The 17,281-nt window shown below is 50.1% G+C and overlaps 1 protein-coding gene across 1 annotated transcript; it reads left to right on the forward strand.

The window, feature by feature from the left end:
• The first annotated feature begins 3,640 nt into the window (after window positions 1-3,640).
• Window positions 3,641-16,764, forward strand: LOC113878063 (CMRF35-like molecule 7). The gene is made up of 4 exons (XM_027518908.1): window positions 3,641-3,790; window positions 13,196-13,525; window positions 15,085-15,172; window positions 15,809-16,764. Exons 1-4 carry the CDS (start codon window positions 3,751-3,753, stop codon window positions 15,972-15,974), a joined length of 624 nt encoding a protein of 207 aa, XP_027374709.1. The 5' UTR covers window positions 3,641-3,750; the 3' UTR covers window positions 15,975-16,764.
• Window positions 16,765-17,281: the final 517 nt, after the last annotated feature.

Genomic DNA, 17,281 nt, shown 5'->3' on the forward strand with positions numbered 1-17,281 from the left:
GTTTTTCTTTTTGGCCACCCCTTTAGGCTTGTGGGATCTTAGTTCCCCAAGCAGGAACCGAACCCATGCCCTAGGCAGTGACAGAGTGGACTGCTCATCACTGGGCTGCAGAGACGGAATTCCTCACCACAATTTTTAAACTGGATTTTTTTTTTCGTGTTGAGTTGTATGATTTCTTTATATATTTGAGATATTAACCCCTTATTCCGAAGTATGGTTTGCAAATTTTTTCTCCCATTCTGTAAGTTTCCTTTTCATTTTTGTTGATTGCTTCTTTTACTGTGCATAAGCTTTAAAATTTGATGCAGTCCCACTTATTAATTTTTGCTTTTATTGATTATGCTTTGGGTGTTATATTAAAAAAATCATTGCCAAGACCAATGTCACAGAGCTTTGTCCCTACGTTTGATTTCTGTGTATTCTTGGACTTTTTTCCTAGAGCCTTTATCCCGTTTTATTTGTCTAATTGACTCTGAAAACTGTTGTTACAGCTTTACTAAAAGTCTTGCTATCTGATAGGACATTACTGCACATTGTTGTCTGACATTAGGAGTCTTTGCAAATATTGGCCATTCCCTCTTCCATATAAATTTTACAATTAATCATAGAAGAATAAACTATGTTGAGAAAAAAACCCACAAGACCATTTCAACTGAAGCAGAAAAAAATATTTGATAAAATTTAACCCCTTTTCATCATGAAAAACACTCAAGAAACTAGAAATAAAAAGAGAAACTCCAACATATAGCAACCCTGCTAAAACCCAACTCCTTCTAGCTTTATGTGTAGACAATCAAATCACCTATAATAATTTGGAATTTGGTTTTTTCATTTCCAGTTCTCATTTCTTTTGTTTCTCGTTCTATTTATTCCATGAGCCAATCAAAGCCTTGAGTCGAAGTCATCCTTATGAACATCCTGGTCTTCCTCCTGCTTTTAAAGGGAAGCCTTTTCATGATTTGCCTTTTTTGCCTTGGGCCGTGCCCTGAGGCTTGCAGAACTTCCCTTGTGGCTCAGCTGGTAAAGAATCTGCCTGCAATGTGGGAGACCTGGGTTTGATCCCTGGGTTGGGAAGATCCCCTGGAGGAGGAAACGGCTACCCACTCCAGTATTCTGGCCTGGAGAATTCCACAGACTATATAGTCTATGGGTTCGCAAAGAGTCGGATGTGACTGAGCGACTTTCACTTTTGGCATTGAAAGTATGGAGTCCTAACTACTCGATCCCCAGGGAAGTCCCTACCACTGGTTTTAATGTTTGCAGAATGTTTCCTTATAGATATCTTTCCATTCCTAGCTTCTCATGAAAAGTACTGGATTTGTATATAATGCTTTGCATGTTGTTGTTCCGTCATCCAGTCGTGTCCAACTCTTTATGACTCCATGGACTGCAGCACACCAGGCCTCCTTGTCCCTCATCACCTCCCGGAGTTCACCCAAGTTTATGTCCATTCAATTGGTGATGCCATCCAACCATCTCATCCTCTGTCACCCCCTTCTCCTGCCCTCAACTTTTCCCAGCATCATGGTCTTTTCCAATGAGTTGGCTCTTTGAATCAGGTGGCCAGAGTATTGGAGCTTCAGCTTCAGCATCAGTTCTTCCAATGAGTATTCAGGGTAATGTGGTTTCTCTCCTTTATTACATTCAGTTCAGTTCAGCTCAGTCCCTCAGTCGTGTCCAACTCTTTGAGACCCCATGAACCGCAGCACACCAGACCTCCCTGTCCATCACCAATGACCGGAGCTTGCTCAAACTCACGTCCATTGAGTCAGTGATGCCATCCAACCATCTCATCCTCTGTCATCCCTTTCTCCTTCCGCCTTCAATCTTTCCCAGTATCAGGGTCTTTTCCAATGAGTCAGTTCTTTGCATCAGGTGGCCAAAGTATTGGAGTTTCAGCTTCAGCATCAGTCCTTCCAATGAGTATTCAGGACTGATTTCCTTTAGGATGGACTGGTTGGATCTCCTTGCAGTCCAAGGGAGTCTCAAGAGTCTTCTCCAACACCACAGTTCAAAGGCATCAATTCTTCAGGACTCAGCTTTCTTTATAGTCCAACTCTGACATCCATACATGACTACTGGAAAAACCAAAGATTTGACTAGACGGACCTTTGTTGGCAAAATAATGCTTTTTAATATGCTGTCTAGGTTGGTCATAACTTTTCTTCCAAGTAGCAAGTGTCTTTTAATTTCATGGCTGCAGTCACTATCTGCAGTGATTTTGGAGCCCCCCAAAATAAAGTCTCTCACTGTTTCCATTGTTTCCCCATCTATTTGCCATGAAGTGACGGGACCACATGCCATGATCTTAGTTTTCTGAATGTTGAGTTTGAAGCCAACTTTTTCACTCTCTCTTTCACTTTCATCAAGAGGCTCTTTAGTTCTTCTCTTTCTGCCATAAGGGTGGTGTCATCTGCACATCCGAGGGAACTCCCTACATTTTTTATAGCAGCAGCAGACTTGCTCCACCTTCCCAGAGAAGTGAAGATGGTGGGGCAGTGAACTGACTGGTTCTGAGAAAACCTGGGGGAGACTCATATCCCAAACCTTTTCCTACTTCCCCTCACTTTCTCGGGCCCATTGCGCCCTGGTACGTGACTAAGGTCCTCTTACTCCCCCCAGCCCTTCTGAATGTGTGCTGAGCCACCAAAGCACAGGACTTCCAGGGACGGCTCCCTGTCCAATTTGGCTCTGGACACCTGGAAAGAAACACCCTCACTTGCCTCTCAGAACTGCTCTTAAAGAGTTTTACTCCTGGGTTATATATATTGTGATCTGAATTAAATGATATCTGGTGAAGATTAGAATTTGTCCTATTATTAGTGAGGAAACCCAGTCCACTGGCTTCTTCTCAGCCTCTTGTTCTGGGCTTTTTTCTTTTTTGGCTACACTCTGTGGCATGCAGGATCTTAGTTCCCGGACCAGGGATGGAACCCAAGCCCCCTGCAGTGGGAACACAGAGTCTTAACCCCTGGACTGCCAGGGAAGCCCCATCCTGTGCTTATTTTAATCCTACTCTTCATTTAGAGTCTGAAGTCTTGCCCAGGGTACGAATAAGGACACACCATGCTAACCATACCCCAGAACTCTGTTTTTGGAACCTCTCATACGTTTCCTCATTAAATTCTCATAACGACTCTTATTAGTCCATTTTACAGATATAAACACTGAGGCTCAGAAAGATTACCTAAGTTGTCCATAGTTCTATGGCTTATATGTGGTGCTCATGGGGTTAGAGCCCTGGTTCGTCTCATTTCGTAGCCGGCACATTTATGCACATGGCTGTAACACCTGGACGGAGGCATCAGCAGGTGTGCCAAGCATGGACACCTGACATGTGAGTTGGAGAGTTTCCTGCTGCTGGGACTTATTGCTCTCATGGAGAATCACTTCTGGAGTTGACACCAGACCCAAGGCCTGGTAGGTCAGATACCCGCTCCTCTGACCCCTCTGCAGACACAGGCCCCCTTTCTCCCTTGCACAGCTCCCTAGCTTCCTCTTTCTTACCTAGTGCACACTCTCATGCCCTGTGACCCAGCCCCACCAAGAAACAGCACTGCTTATGCTGAATAATTAAAAGCAGGAAACACTCACTCTATAAAAGGAAGCGAATGAGTAAGAAACTCAAAGGCGGTCTGGACAGGCAGAAGGCACCAGCCTGCCTGTGCCCAGAGCTTTGAGAGTCAGCTGGCACCTGGGCGTGCTTCCCAGTTTGTAAGTCAGCAGGGAGAGGAACCCAGAGGCAGGACCATGAGGCTGCCCCCAGCTCTGCTTCTTCTCAGTCTCCCAGGTGAGCGGGCTGGGGCCCTGCAGGGGCTGAGGGGGTGGAGGGTCTGTGCCAGATATGTGTGCATGCTAAGTCACTAAGTCGTGTCCAACTCTTTGCTACCCCATGGACTATTCCACCAGGCTCCTCTGTCCACGGGGTTCTCCAGGCAAGAATACTGGAGTGGGTTGCCATGCCCTCCTCCAGAGATCTTCCTGACCCAGGATTATAATCCACATCTCTTGCCTCTCCTGCCTTGGCAGGTGGGTTCTTTACCACTGTGCCGCCTGAGAAGCCCTTGTCCCAGGTACAAGGAAGAATATCTTGGGGAAATGAGAGGTGACTTTGTTACTTCATCCAGCGAAAGTTCACTAGGTTCCTCTTTGTACCAGGCAGGCATCTGGCCCTGGGGAAGGGAAAAGAGAAATAGGACTGACCATTAAAAAGAGGAGCTGGGAGTTCCCTTGTGGTCCAGCGGTTAGGACTCTGCACTTTCACTGCTGAGGGCCTGGGTTCAATCTCTGATCAGGGAACTAAGTTCCCACGAGCTGAGCAGAACAGTCTCATGGCAACTGTCCATCTGATGAGCTTGAGAGAATGTGAAGGATCAGCTCTTCACGTGGAGAAGAGGGACCAGTGTTCCTCGGAGAGGGAACTGCATGCCAAGGGTTGGAGGCTTGAGAAAGGACGCTGGGTTCATGCAGAGGGAGCTCTGAATTCTCAGAGAGGCTTGGGGTGACTGGTTGGAACTGAGGTTAGGAGCGCCACAGATAGGATTCTGAAAGGCCCGGGATATCCTGCCCAGGAATGGAGGCTTTCAAAGAAGAAACTCCTGGGTGACGGGAGGGGCTTCTCTTCTATGGAAAACCATTGCCCTAGCGTCCAGGAAACAGTGTGGAAGCTTGCACAATGTAGGCAGTAGGTATGGGTCACAAGTCCTCTCCCTCCAGGCCTGGGGACTGACCATGTGATGCTCACAGACCACTCCGTGGAGGGGCTGCAGGAAAGAGCATGGCCAAGGAGTCCGGAGAGCCAAGTTCTGGTTCCTTGTTGGATTTCCGGTGGGATGGGAGTCCTTGAGCCCTTTCTAGCTCTAATGATGTAGGACTCTACCATTCAGATGGTAGGGCTGTGGGCGTCCCTGAATTCTCACTGCCATTGTTGATGGTATTGATGCTGAAGAAGCCTTCTGATGATACCTGTGGATGGCTTGTGGGACTGACTTGTCTGTGACGGCCATGTCGCTAACAGCAACCCCAGACGGCCCAGACTCCCAAAGGATGGCCGCTCAGAATGTCTGCATCTACCCCCGGGGTCCAGCTTTCCATCTGAGTTCCAAGCCCAGCCCTCCATCTCCTCTCTCTCTTAACCTCAACGTCCAGCTCACCGGGAGGCCAAGGAGAAGGGCGTGGGTGGACTGTGTTGGGATCACATGCTCCTACATGCATGTACACAACACACTCACCCATACACACATACATACCTATGGAATCACATGCCAGTTCACGTCTATATTCTCACACGCTCACAATACACACACACACACTCGTATGGACACACAGACACACACATATATTCACTCACAGGGACACAGAATAACACACACACTCGCACAGCCACACAGGCCGATTGGTGGCTTGGGGGGAGGATTGGCCTTGCGAGAGGGGATGAGTCCCTCCTCTTCCAATTCTGAACGAACTTGGGCATGAAGTTAGTCAAGGATGGAAAAAAAAGAGCGAGCCAGTCAAGTTTTCACGTCTAGACACCATCAGCCGCCCTGGGTTTCCTCTGTGAAAGGCAGGAGAGAAGGTGGGCATGGTGAAGTCACAGCGACCCAGCTTCTGGTTGGACATTCATCTGCTTGGTATCTTGACCCCCAACAACCCTGAGAATGGAATAAGAGATTTCTGTTCTCCAAAGAGCGAAGTGTTGCAAGAATAGCCAGGGGCCCAGATTTGCACCCCAGAAACTATTTCTCTTAGCTTGGGCTGGCATGATGTCTGGGGAACACCAGCCCAGACCCCTCAGCCCCATAAATGGAAACTAAGACAGGATCAAACCCCACTGCACAACACACCCTCCCTCTGGAATAGGACCTCTGCTCTGAGCCCCCCTTGGGTGAATTTGACTCATTTTTATGCGTCATTTGTCACTCGCTATCAGCCTAGATGTGGAGATTAACCATGATCTTGATTTTGAGACAGGACTGTCCACCCAAGAATTTTGCAGAGGGCAAACTTTCCTGAAAGCTTGACATGAAAAAGAAAGTTTATATCTCAAATTCACGAAAGCCAAAAAAAAAATTGAAATTGAAATTCAAACAGCCAGGCTCCTCTGTCCATGAAGTTCTCCAGGCAAGAACACCCGGTTGGGTAGCCATTCCCTTCTCCTGGGGATCTTCTCGCTGGACGCACAGATCAAACCTGGGTATCCCGTATTGCAGGCAGATTATTTACTGTCTGAACCACCAGGGAAGCCCCAAACAGGCTTAGGCTTTTAAAACCCATCAGCTACATTTCTCAGAGTTCTGCTCCCAGGTCAGCAGTACTGTCGTATCATTTTTCTCTCTTCCTTCAGACCAGTTCTTGGAGGAATTCCCTGGAGGTTCAGTAGTTAGGACTTCTTGCTTTCATTGCTGGGGCCCGGAGGTTCAATCCCTGGTCAGGAACTAAGATCCTGCAAGCTGCAGCAGCAAGGCCAAAAAACAAAAACTAAAAATCAACAACAACAAAAAACTCTTGAAAACACACGTAGGTCCAATGAACAGTTTATTATCCATCATAATCTCTGTTTATAAAAACCTCCCATGTATTTTTAAAAAACAAGCCGCATCACGTTATGAGTGCTGGATGATTCTGTTAAATTCCCTACCCTGGGGTGGGTGGCGTTTGTGTTTCCAAGTATCCATACCTGTTTTCTGCTGTTTATGATCACCAGCAGATAGAATCTGTATTCATTGTGCTTTTGCTTCCTACTATAGCTGTGTTATTTATTTTTAAGGGAAAAAAAAAGGACCCTTTCTGCTGACTCTTACATAAGATTTTAATTTACATCAATTCCTGTCTTTTTTTAGCAATTCTCTTAATTGACTCCTTTTTAATGAAAAAAAAAGCTGTTAATTATGTTCATTATTCAGTTCAGTTCAGTCACTCAGTTGTGTCCGACTCTCTGCGACCCCATGAATCACAGCACGCCAGGTCTCCCTGTCCATCACTAACTCCGGAGTTCACTCAGACTCATGTCCATGGAGTCAGTGATGCCATCCAGCCATCTCATCCTCTGTCATCCCCTTCTCCTCCTGCCCCCAATCCCTCCCAGCATCAGAGTCTTTTCCAATGAGTCAACTCTTCCCATGAGGTGGCCAAAGTACTGGAGTTTCAGCTTTAGTATCATTCCTTCCAAAGAAATCCCAGGGCTGATCTCCTTCAGAATGGACTGGTTGGATCTCCTTGCAGTCCAAGGAACTCTCAAGAGTCTTCTCCAACACCACAGTTCAAAAGCATCAATTCTTCGGCGCTCAGCCTTCTTCACATTCCAACTCTCACATCCATACACGACCACTGGAAAAACCATAGCCTTGACTAGACGAACCTTTGTTGGCAAAGTAATGTCTCTGCTTTTGAATATGGCTATCTAGTTTGGTCATAACTTTCCTTCCAAGGAGTAAGTGTCTTTTAATTTCATGGCTGCAGTCACCATCTGCAGTGATTTTGGAGCCCAAAAAAATAAAGTCTGACACTGTTTCCACTGTTCCCCCATATATTTCCCATGAAGTGATGGGACTGGATGCCATGATCTTCGTTTTCTGAATGTTGAGCTTTAAGCCAACTTTTTGACTCTCCACTTTCACCTTCATCAAGAGGCTTTTGAGTTCCTCTCCACTTTCTGCCATAAGGGTGGTGTCATCTGCATATCTGAGGTTATTGATATTTCTCCCGGCAATCTTGATTCCAGCTTGTGTTTCTTCCAGTCCAGCGTTTCTCATGATGTACTCTGCATAGAAGTTAAATAAGCAGGGTGACAATATACAGCCTTGATGTACTCCTTTTTCTATTTGGAACCAGTCTGTTGTTCCATGTCCAGTTCTAACTGTTGCTTCCTGACCTGCATACAGGTTTCTCAAGAGGCAGGTCAGGTGGTCTGGTATTCCCATCTCTTTCAGAATTTTCCACAGTTTATTGTGATCCACACAGTCAAAGGCTTTGGCATAGTCAATAAAGCAGAAATAGATGTTTTTCTGGAACTCTCTTGCTTTTTCCATGATCCAGCGGATGTTGGCAATTTGATCTCTGGTTCCTCTGCCTTTTCTAAAACCAGCTTGAACATCAGGAAGTTCACAGTTCACATATTGCTGAAGCCTGGCTTGGAGAATTTTGAGCATTACTTACTTATTATCGGTTAATTATGTTTTTGAAGATTTTGACAAAATAGAAATGTGTGACTTAGAAAGTGAAACTTCCGCTCAAAAACCTCAAACTCAACACTAACCACTTATTAAAGATCAATTTTTCCCCCCTATGCATGGGCTATCAAAATACTAAGGAAGTGGAATCACACGCACTCTGTCAGGCAACTTGTTTTAACACAATAGCAATCTGTCTGGGACGTCTTTCTCGTCCTTACGGTCTGTCTTCTCTTTTAACCTGTATGTAGCTATTTGGTTGCACTGGGTATTAGCTGCAACATGTGGGATCTAGTTCCCCGACTGGGGATCGAACCTGGGCCACCAGCCGTGCGAGTGGGGAGTCAGCCACTGGACCACCAGCCAAGTCCCTGTCTTTTTCTTTGAACCACGTGTCGGATAGATCACAATCTATTAGCCCCGCCTCCCACTGGTGGCTTTGGATTTGTTTCCACTGTTCACTGTTTGGATAGCAATCCAGCTAGCACCTTACACTTCATTTCTCATTGGTGTGGAAACTGTAGTTGATCCTAGACTTGGATGAGTCTCTCTGAGATCATAATGACCAGCTTCTTTTCAAAATTAATCACCAACTTCAACAGTACCAACCAGGATCCAGACACTGTGTAAGTCACAGGGGCTGGGGCTGGGAAGAGAGAAAAATAAACAAACACAAGATCTCTGCTCCTTGGAACGGAGCGTCCTAGCAAGGGAGGCAGAGAGAGAGACTGCTAAGGATGGTAAAACTCCAGTGCAGCATTCAGCTTCCCGTAAAGGGCTGTGGAGCAGTGGGGGCAAAAGGAGGAAGGCTGCAGAGGAGGCTGAACCTTGAAGGAGACCTGGAGAATGACCAGGAGACAGGCAGGGCTGGGAACAGGGCTTTCTAGCTGGAAGGAAGGAGAAGGGCAGTGACACAGCCTCTTAGGAGGCTGTCAGAGTCAGGGAAAGAGGAAAGTGGGGGTGGGCAGAGTGGGAGGCAGGGAGCCACAGGAAGTGGCACTGGACAGAGAATGGGGGTCAAGACTGTAAAAGACCTAACGACCACACTGAGACATTTTTAAAAAAACTTTATTTTGTGTTGGAGCAGAGCAGATTAACAGTGTTGTGACAGTTTCTTGTGAACAGAGAAGGGACTCAGCCATACACACAATGTATTCATTCTCTCCCAAGCTCTCCTCCCATCCAGGCTGCCCGGTAACATGGAGCAGAGTTCCTTGTGCTGGACAGTAGGTCTTTGCTTATCCATTTTAAGTGTAGCAAACTCAGGCATTTAAAATCATTCCAAGGCAGCGGGAAGTGGCTGCAGGAGAGGTCCTGAAAGATTTTAAGTGCTCATGGCAAGTGTCATTGAGGAGGATCTGGGGACAATTTTGGTAAAAAACTCCAGTGGCGATGTGCAGAGGAGACAGGAGGAGGGGTGCAGTGGGGGCTGGGGAACCCCGAGGGGTGCTGCTGCTGTGACCCAGGCAGCAGAGCAGGGCTGCAGCTGGGCTACCACTGATGGGGCAACTCCTGAGTGTTGAGGGTTGCTCACATCCCCAAGAAGAACCTGCAAGGTGGAAAGCAGCTAGCCAGTTTACAAATACAGAAGCAAGGCTCAGAGAGGAAGCAACCTAAAGTTTCCCAACTAGCCTGTGGCCAACAGGTCTTTCTGGGCCCAAAGCTCAGTCTCTTTCTAGCATGTCAGGCTGTCCCCGTGGACCTTGATGGCAGAGGAAACAAGACAGTCATTTGGACAAGCATTTTTGGGGTGTCCTGGGCTAAGTCGCTCAATCCTGTCTGACTCTTTGTGACCCTATGGATTGTAGCCCACCGGGCTCCTCTGTCCATGGGATTTCCCAGGTAAGAATACTGGAGAGGGTTGGCAATTTCTTCTCCAGAGGTCCTCCTGGCCCAGGGATCAAACCCAAGTCTCCTGCATTGGCAGGTGGATTCTTTCCCACTGAGCCACCAGGGAAGCCCCCGTTTTTGAGGGAGAGCTGACTAACTGGTTACCCGTTGTTGTGGACGGGAAGGGAGAGGACAGGGCAGCGAAGGTGCCAGGGTCTCCAGTTAGAGGTGCTCGTGGTGGTGCTGGTTTGAGGAGAGAGTAGCATTAGTTCTGCTGATTGAAATCTACACTACTTTCTTATAACCAAAAGCAGGGGCGGGCTGCTCGCTGCTCAAAAGCCATTAAAGACACCAGGTTGGTGGGAAGTTTGCTTTAGTTTCGATGCCAGCAACAGGGCGGGGTGGGTGCTAGGCACGGACGCCTGCCGAAAGGCTGATCCCCCTCCCACTGACAGTCAAGAGGCCAGAGCTTTTATAGACTGCAGGAGGGGGCTCCATGCAGAAACAGCACAGTCAGCTCTGACAGTCAACTTGAAGTTGGTCATCAGTGGTCTGACCAGTGTCATCGTATTATTTTAAGTACAGTTAGTCTTCGGTTCTAGGGTCGGTTTGTTCTCATTTCCCTGAGGCCAGTTCTTGGAATTGTGGCAGCTTATGTCATGGCTATAATCTGGTCATCTGTAATTAACTTCTCCACCTGGCGAGGGGCTCATCTCTGTAAGACTGCTCACAGCGCGTGGCTCACAATGCTATCTGTAGCCCTTGCGAAGGAACTAAAGGTCTCTGACTATGCTTAAGGACGGCTTCGCTATCATCTGGTCTCTCCTGACGGTTTTCTCTTGGCTTCTGCATGTTCTCACTTCTCTAATGAAACTTATTCATGGGCTAAAGTTTTTCCACAGATGAATGGCAGGCAGAGGACAAGGTGGGCAGGCACTACAGGGTTCCACTCCACTCACTGTGGCTGCTGTAACAAATTACCACAAGCCTCGGGGCTTGCAATGACACAGACTTATTTTCTTACAGTTCTGAAGGTCAGAAATCCAAAACGGTCCTACTGGCTTACACTCAGGAGGTCAGCAAGGGTTCCCTCCTTCTGGATGCCCTACAGAAGAGCCTGTCTGCTCAGCTTTCCCAGTTTCTAGAAGCCACCCACAGTCCTTGGCTCGAGAGCCCTTTCTCTGTCTTCAGATCTCTGATGCTGATACTAACTCTCCTTCAGCTCTTTCACTTTTTTTTTCCTTTTTGATCACGTGGCTGGTAGGAATCTGCGTTCCCTGACCAGGGATTGAACCCAGGGGTGCAGTGGAAGCGTGGAGTCCTGACCACTTGACCGCCTGGGAAGTCCCTTCTGCTTTCACGTTTAAGGACCCTTGTGATTACAATGGACCCAGCTGGATAACCCAGGATAAGCTTTCCGTCTTGAGAGCCTTGTTTCAGTCGCATCTGTGAATTCCTGGGAATTAGGATGTGTGCTTAGTCGCTCAGTTGTATCTGACTCTTTGTGACCCCATGGACTGTAGCCCAACAGGTTCCTCTGTCCATGGGATTCTCTAGGCAAGATTATTGAAGTAGGTTACCATTTCCTACTCCAGGGGATCTTCCTGGCCCAGGAATCAAACTCGCGTCTCTGATAGCGCCTGCATTGCAGGCGGATTCTTTGCCAAAGAACCATAGGGGAAGCCCAGGACTTGAGCGTCTTGGGAGGGAGTTATTCTGCTTCCATAAGTGCAAACCCCAAGTAACTAAAATAGTTTCAGGGAGAAGGTCTGAGGTGTGAGAGGTGACACCTGGTGCAACAGACCTGATTGCTTCCTTCCTGCACAGACCCCAGCTCTCGCCCTGGCCCTGGGGCCGTGGGATGGTCAAGAGAGGCTTCCTGTGAGCGTATCGCCCCATGGGCAATGCACAAATGGTCCTGGCCAAGGACAGAGTATCTGTGTATCTGAACATAGTGAGTTTAAACGTTCAGTTCACAGAAAACAGAACACCCAGTTCCACTCCCAGCAGACCCTTGCTGGTTCATCCACGCCAATCCTCCACAAGAGAGAGGAAGTGCTGAAGGAGAGTGAGTCGGGATGGAAGGAGCGATGCGTTCAGTTCTGTGACTGTCGGGACGTCCCCTGTGGTCCAGGCGTTGGGACTCTGCACTTTCACTACTGTGGCCCAGGTTCAGGCCCTGGTCGGGGAACTGAGATCCCCAAAGCTGTGCGATGCAGCTCCCCTCAAAAGCGTCATAGCTCTGTAACTACTGACTCTGGGAAAGAGACGTCCGGTGTGGATTTGCAAGCAGTAGGCTGGGGCCAGGGCTTCCCAGGTGGCACTAGTGGTAAAGAATCTGCCTGCAGTGCAGGAGACGTGAGAGATGTAGCTTCCATCCCTGGGTCGGGACGATCCCCTGGAGGAGGGCATGGCAACCCACTCCAGTATTCTTGTCTGGAGAATCCCACGGACAGAGGAGCTTGGCGGGCTACAGTCCATGGGGTCACAAAGAGTCGGACACGACTGAAGCGACTCAGCATGTGCACAGGCAGGCTGGGGCCAAGGGGAGAGTCGGGGATACACATGTGGATTTGGGAATCATCAGCATATAGGCAAGAACTGAAACCAAAGGAATGGAGAGTCACTCTTTGGGGGCGTAATACAGTGAGACAAGATAAAGGCTGGAGGGGGGACCCCGGGTCCTCCTCTGGCTCCTCCTCGGGAGAGCTGGCTCAGACTGGGGATGCCTCTTCCCACCTCGGTGCCCAGTGATGTCACGTGGATAGCCTGACGTCAGCCGTGGGAATATTTACGCTCTGGAAATTGGAAAGCACTCCAAACCGGAGACTATTTTTACCCCCGAAGACGGGTTGTTAGGCATTTATCAACACAGCACCACTGTTGACACCAAGATTTAAAGAGGAAGGGAGAGAAGAGAACCCGCAGAGGCCTTGGGGACCTGGTGGTTGGAGAAGAGGAGGAGCCGGTTGAGAACAGTGTTGAGAGTACATGGAAAGAAAGTGCCAGAAAAGCAGATGTGGTGAGCAGGTGTAGGGACACGGGGACCAAAGAGACCCAGGCAGCTGGTGGGGAGGAGGAGGTGGACTTGAGGCATCAGCTGGGGGCTTCTGGGAAGGCCAGGCACCCTGGTGCAAGCTCGGACATCAGTCTGGCCTAGCTCTGGCATGAGCTGGATTCTGGGTTCTGTTTTCCAGGCTGTTTGTCCATTCGAGGCCCAGAGTCCGTTTGGGGCCGGGAGAGGGAGTCGTTGAGCGTGCAATGTCACTACGACTCTGGATGGGAAACCAGTAAGAAGTGGTGGTGCCGAGGAGCATGGTGGGCCTCATGCCGGATCCTTGTGGAAACCCAGGGATTAGAGCGAGAAGAGAAAGGAGCCCGCGTGTCCATCAAGGACAATCAGAGAAACCGCTCGTTCACAGTGACCATGCAGGAGCTCAGGCCGGATGATGCAGACACTTACTGGTGCGGGATTGAGAACCCTGGAGCCAACCTGGGCACACAAATTAAAGTGACTGTTGGTCCAAGTAAGAGCCTCCTGTCTACGCTCCGGGGCCCTGGTGCTCAGGATTGGAAGAATGAAGTCCCCTCCCCACCCCTCCCCGAGGGCAGGAGAGAAAGGATGGTGTCTGAGAGTGAGTGTGAGCAAGACCAAGGGACAGACGGATGGGGAGGAAGGGGAAGAGACCAAGGCAGAGCATCACTTCCCAGCCCGGCTGCCCACCGTATCCCCGAGGTCTCTCTGAGGCCCCTGCAGTGATGTCCCAGAGCATCACTCTAGGAAGTGGCCAACCTGTGGTCATCACACCCGGGACCTGTCATTACGCAGAGGGGCACAGAGGGACATCTGGGGTAACCCAGTGCGTCCCAGTGCTGAACCCCAGGAACCCGGCCACCCAGGGTGCTCTGGGGCCTCTGCTCTCTGGAGACCAGGCTGCTCACAATAAATCATCTCCATAGTTTCTCATAATGAGATATATATCTCCTTCATCACTGTCGATGTTCACTATTTATTTCACCGGAAGGGGTCCTCTCATCCACCAGTCTTCTGGAATCCCCCTCGCTCATTTCCATGCCAGTAACTAGATGCCCTGTTTCCAGAACTATCTGTTCTTGAGCCCCGTTTGCTTGGGCATTATTGAGCAGAAAGGACCAGGGATTTCCACCACCTTCAACCAAAAAGTTCCACTTGTGGTGTGATTTTTCTCTCTCTCCAGAATAAAACGCGGTGCTTACTTTTATTTCATTTTCTTTTGAATTCTTTTTTAATCAGAATGTAATTTTTTTTCATCTTAAAAATTTATTTTTTTTGAAGTACAGTTGATTTGTGGAAGCGTTAGTTGTTCAGTCATGCCCAATTCTGCAACCCCACGGACTGTAGCCCACCAGGCTCCTCTGCCCTTGGGATTCTCCAGGCAAGAATACGGGAGTGGGTAGCAGTGCCCTCCGCCAGGGGATCTTCCCAACCCAGGGATCCAACTCCATAGTTGATTTACAATGCTGTGTTAATTTCCACTGTACAGCAAAGGGATTCAGTTAGTCATATATTACTATATACATCCTTTTTCTTCTTTTAAATTTCTAATTGGAGGATACTTGCTTTACAATGTTGCATTGGTTTCTTCTGTACAGTGAAGTAAATCAACCATATGCATACAATTTCCCGTCCCTTCTGAACCTCCTTCCCATCACCGCCTCTTCCCACCCACTAGGTCATCACAGAGCACCCATCACCGCCTCTTCCCACCTGCTAGGTCATCACAGAGCACCCATCTGAGCTCCTGGGGCTACAGAGCAGCTTCCCACTACACGTGGAGGATGGGATGAACTGGGAGACTGGGAATGACATATTTAATTCTATTCCTTTCGGCCACACCTGGAAACGAGGGCGGACATGACTGTGTATTGTGGTTCAGATGACCTGGTAGAAAGGGGAGAAGCCAGAGGGACTGCAGCCAGAGAGAGGAAGCCCCCTGGACCAGGGGAAGGGGGTCTCCTGTGAGGGCTGAGTGCAGTGGGGCATGGTGAGGGGAGGACGCACCCCGGGTCTGTGCTGATGACCTGGGGCGACTTTGCCTGTGTGTAGGGGAAGCTGCTCTGGCCGTAGTAGGAAGCCAGGTCTCCAGGAAGACGAACACTAGCCATCTAGCCTCGTCCTCCCGCCCCTACAGAAGGTGAGTAGCTGTGGTCCTTTCTTCTGCGGCCTCTCCTATGGGGCCATCAACCCTCATGCAGTCAGTCACCTTATCCTGGAGCCCACCTCGGTCAGAGCCAAGGCCCCAAGCCCACCCCCCGTGCCCCTCCACCCAGGCCCCTCCTCATCCTCTATCTTCCCATTTGAGCCCCGTCTGCTCTGCAGACTCCTCCTCTATTAGCATCCCTGCTGGAGGGGAGGTCGCGGGTCCTCTGCCCATTCAACAAAAGAGCGCAGATGACTTTTGGATGCGGAGGGAGACGAGATACAAACCTCCAGGTTTAGCAACCTGGAGCTGGCAGTCGTGGGAGCGGTGAGAACACAGAGCCAGCCTGCCGTGGGTGACCGGCAGGTGCATCTCCTGCGCTGAGATGTGCTTCAGGCAAAGGTGAAATTGGAGAGGAAAGTGGGCACAGAACAGGGCAAAGCTGCAAAGCTGAGCTATTCCAAGGAGTCCTCAGGACTGAGCCATTAAGCAGTCCCTGGGAGTCTTCAGACGGGGCTGCCGAGCGCAGGGTCACAGGCTTTGCTCCCTGTAAGGCTCCCCGGTGTCCAAGTTCTGGGGGGGTGGGCATGGAGGAGCCCGGGGCTCTGACTGCTCTGCGCCCCCTCCCAGGACCCACTACGTGCTCCTGGTGTTCCTGAAGGTGCCCTTCTTGCTCGGCTTGGTTGGTGCTGTGCTCTGGTTGGAGGAACGTCAGAGGGACCCTGCGGAGCAGCGGGGACAGCCCATCTATGCGAACTTGTCCTCTGGGCTTCTGACCAAGGACACCCCCGTTTAGACAGACAGATGAGCGGAGCCTTCCAACACCGCACCCCATTTCCAGAGGAAAGTCAGCTGTGGAAGAAACACCCTGGAGTCACAGGATGCGCCCACCCCGCCCTGCCCCGCCCAGCTCAGGGCCACTGCTCCTGATGTGCGGTCCCCACCTGGAGGGCCAGCATCTTGTTCCTGCTTCTCTGGGTTGCAAGTGCCCTGCCTGGACCCACACTTGGGGTTCACGGTTCACAGTTGGGAGCTGCTGGGCTAGAGCCCAAGTTCAGACCACTGTGCCCCCACTGCTGGAAGAACTGGGGCGCAGGGCCAGGGACCAAAGTCCAGGGGGAAGCCACAGGGATACAGGAGAGGGGAGGGGGCCCTCCTTCCTCAGACCACCTCAGTGCGCTCCCTGACATATGGGATTTTGTAGTCTTTTTTCCTTAAGCTAGTTGAGCTGGGTTTTTTTTTAACTTATTTTTTAATTGAAGGATAATTGCTTTACAGAATTTTGTTGTTTTCTGTCACACATCAACATGAATCTCAAGCTGGGTTTTGATGGCTCATGACCGTCACTTGACTTGATGCACTCGCAGGCACACACACACACCCCCCCCACACACACACACCCCACACACACACACACACATCCTAAGGAGGGTGATTCTGGGGAGAGTCCTGGTTCTGGACCCTGACAGGTTGATGTCCCCTCTGCCCAGTGAGGACACAGCTCTGTGTCCAGGGGGCTGAGGAGGGGCCCTGGGGCTGGTCTTTCTCTTCCCCCTTCATCCTTCCCCTCCCCTCCCCTTCCTCCCCCTCCCGTCCCCCTCATTCTCCTCATTCTCCTCCTTCATCCTCCCCTCCCCTTCCTCCCCCTCCCCTCCCCCTCATTCTCCTCCTTCATCCTCCCCTCCCTTTCCTCCCCCTCCCCTCCCCTTCCTCCCCCTCCCCTTCCCCTCACTCTCCCCCTTCATCCTCCCCCTCCCCACTCAGCTCTGGCTCCCCAAGCCCCCTGCTCCCCACCTCTCAGGGGCTGGGCTCCCCGGGGGCTGAGACTCAGGACCCCGGCCTTCACTTCCCCCCTCAGCAGGACTGCAGAGTCTCCGTGGGGCCCCGGGGCCTCAGAAACCACCTCAAGGTCAGGGAAGGTGATATAAAAGCTGTCTGAGGGAAGGGGTGGTGTGTCTTCTAAATAACGTGTGCATCTGGTTAATTAAAGTTGTCTGAGGGAAATCTCGTTGCCTCTCTGAAGTGATGTCCTCGGGGACTTCCCTGCTGGCTCAGTGGTTAGAACTCTGAGCTTCCATTGCAGGGGCCGCGGGTTCCATCCCT

Source organism: Bos indicus x Bos taurus, chromosome 19 (genome assembly GCF_003369695.1).
Source record: "Bos indicus x Bos taurus breed Angus x Brahman F1 hybrid chromosome 19, Bos_hybrid_MaternalHap_v2.0, whole genome shotgun sequence".
Taxonomy (NCBI): Eukaryota; Metazoa; Chordata; class Mammalia; order Artiodactyla; family Bovidae; genus Bos; species Bos indicus x Bos taurus.